The sequence below is a fragment of the Tupaia chinensis genome, unplaced genomic scaffold (assembly GCF_000334495.1).
Source record: "Tupaia chinensis unplaced genomic scaffold, TupChi_1.0 Scaffold000076_1, whole genome shotgun sequence".
Classification (NCBI taxonomy): Eukaryota; Metazoa; Chordata; class Mammalia; order Scandentia; family Tupaiidae; genus Tupaia; species Tupaia belangeri.
The window spans coordinates 2,533,786-2,539,785 of NW_006159536.1; the positions used below are offsets into that span (position 1 = coordinate 2,533,786).

At 42.2% G+C, this 6,000-nt stretch overlaps 1 protein-coding gene across 1 annotated transcript in view; it reads left to right on the forward strand.

The window, feature by feature from the left end:
* Positions 1 to 6,000, forward strand: part of INO80D (INO80 complex subunit D) — a 66,020-nt gene that overhangs the window by 30,172 nt on the left and 29,848 nt on the right. Inside the window, exon 5 of the mRNA XM_027768424.1 lies at positions 5,171 to 5,395. Within this exon, the coding sequence (XP_027624225.1) occupies positions 5,171 to 5,395 (225 nt within the window). The remainder of the gene's footprint in view (positions 1 to 5,170; positions 5,396 to 6,000) is intronic.

Genomic DNA, 6,000 nt, shown 5'->3' on the forward strand with positions numbered 1-6,000 from the left:
GTCATTCATGTCTTTCAGTTGTTAAGTTTTTGACTAAAGTCTGAATCATTTCTTTCTAGTTTATAATTTCTTTTCTCTCTCTCTCTCTCTTTTTTTTTTTTTTTTTTTTTTTTTAAGAGAGAGAGATTTTGCTATAGGGTGTATATGCTTGCCAGAAAGACAAAAAATGGGGAACCAGCAGTTAGCGTAATGGCTATGTCGCTGAACTCCCATGTAGTTGACCGTGTACTGGACCTGGTTGGTGGCTTAAAACTCATGCCAGGCGTGTGTGCGTGCGTGCCCAAGATCCCGAGAGGAGAATGGAGGAGAAGGGATTGCAGCGTGACCATCCCTCCTGGGGGCTGATTTCTCGCTTTCTGTCTCTTTGTCTCTCTCTGTCTGGCGAGCGCATGCGCCCTATAGCGAGAACCTCTCAAAAAAAAAAAAGAAAAACAAAAAAACGAAGAATCTCCCCTCCAGGGGGAATGGCCACACTGCAATCCCTTTTTCTCCATTCCCCTCTTGGAATTTTGGGCACACACACACACAGGTGCCCTGCGTGAGTTTTAGGTCACCGCGTACAGGACTCCAACCATGATCGGCTATGTGGGAGTCCGGCGACATAACCATTACACCATCTGCTGGTACCCATCACTTCTAATGAATTTTGTACCACTCCTCTTGATGCGTCTGTAATTTAAATTTCAATCGTCTGAAAGAGAGTTTATTTTCTGCCCCCAAACTGTACTCATTCCTATTCCCTGTCTTAAAAATGGCAATATCTCTCCTTAGTCTTCACTAAGGGAATGTGCTTAGTTCCCTTTTGTCCTTTCCACCCCCCTTGCCCAGCTGATATCGTTGGTCTTCACGCGTGCAGATTACCTTTCGGATTCTCCATGCTTGCTGCACTACCTTCATTGTGGATCCTTGTTACCTCCGACCTAGAGCCTCGTAGTTTTCTAACTGCCCTCTTCTGTCTCTTCCTCTGTTTATTCTGTCTGTTGGCTATAATATTTCTCATACACACCTTTATTATTGTTACCCTTCTTCTCCTTTTATTTTTTTTCTTTTACTTTACAATAGGCACACCTGCCAATGTGAAATGTGAAATCATCCCCCGAGGGGATGCAATACCTTCTCTCTATCTTCCTCCCAAGACTTTTGGGCATGCACCAATATGTGCCCAGTGTGTTTCTCAAACCATTAAGAGTCAAACCATGCAGTTAGCCATGTGAGATCGAGCTGCCTTAACCATCATGGCTGGCCTATTATTCATTTTCTTAAAAAAAAGTTTTTGTTTCTTTTAGTTTACTACAGGGTGCATGGGCTTGTCAGAGAGAGATGAAGAGCCGGAAGGAGAGAATCACCCCCTAGGGAGATGGCTGCTGGAAAACCTCCTCCTCCATTCTCTTCTCAAGATTTTGCATATGTACATACACACACTCTGTGTTCATTTTCTTAAAAAATTTTAGAGGTTCTTCATTATCTATAGAACAAAGGTTCAATTCTTGACCAGCCATGGTGGCATAACAGTAATCCAGCGCTCTGTGATGCTGAGCCCTTGTGGGAAGGTTCTGGGTTCACATCTCATAGTCTCCTTGTACACATGGGCCTGCATGTGTGTGCCCATGATCTGGCCTGACTGAGGCTGGGGAGAGAATTGCAGTGTGAAAACCTTGTTGGGAGTGCCCCCCTCTCTGTGTCTCTGTTTCCCTTGCTCATGGAAGAAACAAAGAAATTTTAAAGGTTAAACTGTAATCTTGCATTTAAGGCTAGAAAATTTAACTCATCTACATCACTCCCCCGCATATGTATACTTTCATACTTGTGCTTAAGCTTCCTCCGACTTCTTGTTCATTGTCCTGTGTACCGCTGTATCTGGGCTTATATTATTTTATTCTTGGGAGACACCCTTTTTCCCTTATCTTCAATCCTACCCTTTCTTCAGGGCGCAGTTCTGTTGCCATCGCTGCTACAAGGCTTTCTCCAGGTGGTCTTTATGGAGAACCCTAACAGCATTTTGTCCATATCTCTCTTAGGGTTCTTGTTCTCCTTTTTTTCTGAAAGCACCCACTCGCTCTACTAGAACTCCCAAGTACAGACCTGCTATGAGACTTTGGAGAATAATTCGAAATCAAGATTCCTGGCCCCACCCACTAGAGAGTCTTACTCAGGAGATCTAGTGTAGGTCATAAGACTCTAAGACTGTAAATGCTTCTAGATTTTTAAAAATTTGGTCCGATATTTAAATCATTGTTCTTCTGTTTGTCCCACCACTTTAGTTTTTAATTGATCTTCTTTTGAATTGTGTAACTTTGGGGGTGTGTTTATCTCCGCTAAATTGCATTGTAAACTACTTGAGACTGGCTCTTCTCTATAGTGATCAGCCTAATAAACTCACAGTAAGTGTTGCATTTTAGATAAATGAGAAAACTGAAGTCAGATTCTTCAATCTGTATATCTGTAGTAGAAACTTTACTGAAGAGAAAATGCTTCTTAGGAGTGACACTAAACCAAAGTCTGTAGAACCTATGATAGGCTATTGTGAAGGAAAGGTAAGTAATCCACGAAAGAAGAGAAGTCAAGGGCCATTGGGGGGTTAAGGTGCTGGACTCCCACATGGCCAGCCACTGAGCTCTGTACCTGCAGCTTGCTTTCTCACTTTCTCTCTTTCTCTCTCTGGTGAGCACATGTGCCGTCTAGCAAATTAAATAATAATAACAATAGTAAATAAAGTTAAATAAATAATTTTCTTTTTTTCGGAGAAGTTTCCAATATAGGTTGCGTGCACTTGCCAGAAAGACAGAGAGAGGGGGGAAAGTGAGAAATTGCCCCCCAGTGGATGGCCACTCTGCAGTCTCTTCTCCTCCATTCCCCTCTCGGGATCTTGGGCACACACTCACAAGTGCCCAGTGTGAGTTTACACCACCGGGTACGGAACTTGAACTGCAGTCGACTACATGGGAGTCCAGTGACATAACCATTACACAACTGCTGGTCCCAATAAATAATTCTTATTAAAAAGGAAGTCAAGCAATGGTTTTAGTAATATAATACATCTTTGGTGCCATCTGTGGTATTTACTTATGTAATGATGTAAGAGAAAGAATGATAAAATTACATGGGTAACTTTTCAAGTCTAGTATGCATTATTCTTTTTATTTTTAAGAATTTAGAATTTGGGACCAGCAGTTAGTGTAAGGGCTATGTCGCTGGACTCCCACATAGTCGACCGCGGTTCGAGTCCCGGACCCAGTGGCTTAAACTCACGCCGGGCGCGTGTACGTGCGTGCCCAAGATCCCGAGAGGAGAATGGAGGAGAAGGGATTGTGGCGTGACCATCCCCCTGGGGGGTGATTTCTCGCTTTCTGTCTCTATGTCTCTCTGTCTGGCGAGTGCACGTGCCCTATAGCAAAAACCTGTCTCTCAAAAAAAATTTTTTTTAATTTAATTTTATTATTTTAAAATTTGTTACAGGGAACGTGTGTTCATTAGAAAGAGACAGAAATAGAAAGGGAGAGCGAAAATGAGAAAGCAAGCCTCCAGGTCCGTGGCTTAAATCATGGTTGATCATGTGGGAGGCCAGTGCCTTTAAGCTCCATGTTATCTGCTGGCCCAAGTATCCATTATTGTTAATAGTAAAAAGTGAGATCACATTTGTACAATAGAGAAGTGGTCCTTTAACCTTGCTGGAGGTAGAATTACTAACTACCCATGGCACTCTTTCTTCGTCCCTTCCTCTCAGCAGGGATCCGCAGTTGGTCTTATTAGCATAGGGTGGGAAGACCTGTACGTAATCACTGGTCTGTGGAATACTGGAGTCACTGCACTGTATACTGCCATAGTTTTTAAAAATACTGTAGGGGGCCAGCAGGTGGCATAGTGGTTAAGATGCTGGACTCCAACGTGGCTGACTATGGTTCAAGTTCTGGACATGGCAACTTGAAACTCATGCCAGGTGCACATTTGTGTGTGCCCAAATTCCCAAGAGGAGAATGGAGGAGAAGGAATTGATGTGTGGCCACCCCCCCACCCCCCCCAGGGTGATTTCTTGCTTTTTATTTTCTCTTTCTGTCTCGCCAGTGAGCGCATGCGTCCTATAGCAAAACTCATAAAAAAAAAAAAAAGTACTGTAGAATCAATGTGATTCCTACAATCAGAATTCTTTAAATGCTTAGCAAGAAAAGGTAGCTCTCAGGTAATGTGCTATTAGAGTTCACAGCTCTATTTCTGGCACGGCCTTGTATGAAATTACACTGTGTATTTCCTCATAACTGCCATGCCATTTACTTAGATGTTATGGTATGTAAAGTTAAAGAAATTATTTTCTCCCCAAGAACCCCTAATCACTTAAAATTTAGAAGACTGGTATAGTAAGTGTCTAATCATGACATGTTAAGAAGCTTAAACTGCTGCCTTTTTTTTTTTTTTTTTAATTTTTTTAAATAAATTGCCAGAGAGCATGTGCACTCGCCAGAGAGATACAAAAAGAGAGAGAATCTCCCACCCCCCAGGGGAATGTAATCACATCACGATAGTTTTTCTATTTCTTCATTCTACTGGAATTTGAAGCACACATGCACAGGTGCCAGGCATGCTTTCAGTCCATAAGGGCTCGTTTTTTTTGTTTTGTTTTGTTTTGTTTTGTTTTGAGAAGTTTTTGCTATAGGGCACGTGCACTCGCCAGAGAGACAGAAAATGAGAAATCACCCCCTGAGGGGATGGCCACACCGCAATCCCTTCTCCTCCATTCTCCTCTCAGGATCTTGGGCATGCACACACATGGTGCCCGGTGTGAGTTTAAGCCACCAGGTCCAGGACTCGAACCACGGTCAACTACATGGGAGTTCAGTGACATAGCCATTATACTAACTGCTGGTCCCAAGGGCTGGGATTTGAACTGGAGGTGGTTATATGGGAACCACCTTCCTTAACTACTAGACCATGGGGCCAGCCCAAAGGTTAATAAGCTTCTTAAACCACTGGACTCTTTCTGCCACCCTGCTTATTGTTGAAATATTGTACTTATTTTCATTTCTACTGGAATTCTCTCGCATCTTGTAAGTTTGTGCTCACATGAGGTGAAAGTTTTAAGCTGGTGCATCCAACCATCCTTCCTTACTCTCTTTTCTTCCTTCTGAAATAAGCCTAAGGTGTAATCAGCTTTTCCTTTCTCTCCTACACTTTCTAGGTCAGATGATGATGATACGGAGAGCAGGAGCTCCAGGGTGACCCAACTTTGCACTTACTTTCAGCAGAAATATAAGCACCTCTGCCGCCTGGAGCGGGCAGAATCTCGTCAAAAGAAATGCCGGCATTCGTTTAGGAAAGCTTTACTGCAGGCGGCCAGTAAGGAGCCGGAATGTACTGGTCAGCTAATACAAGAACTGCGGAGAGCCGCGTGCAGCCGAACCAGGTTAGAGCCACACACAGCTGCCTGTTTCTGAGAACTTTCTCCCTTGTTTTCTGTATGTCTTGAGAGGATAGTTGAAGTATAGTTGAGGTGGGTATTTAAGTATGAAATACTGAAGCATTGTGTTTTGCTTTTACTGCTCAGATGAAGTGCCATACAGGTGGCCTTGTAATACTGCCACAACTGACGAATAAAAGCATTCCTGAAACTTGGCTGAGGTTTGACTAGATTTATTTAGAGAAGATTTAGGAATGTTATATGTATTATAAGAAAAATACAATGTGTATAAATTCCACGTTATTTAAAATAATATTTTTATTTAAATTTTTACTACGAAAGTGCTATCTTACGGTGTTTACTTATTGTTTTTTTTAAATTATTTTGCTTAACTTTATTTTTATTACTATTATTTTTATTTTTCAGTTTGATCAGACGGGGTGGGGGCAGTGAGAGAGCAAGCCATCAGGTCCAGGATTTGAATCATGGTGGGCCATGTGGGAATCCAGTGCCTTTAACCACCACACCACCTGCTGGTCCCTACTTTATTGTTAAACTCGTTCAATTGTTAAAATTTTTTCTTTTTATGTTTTCCAATATTATTCACTTAT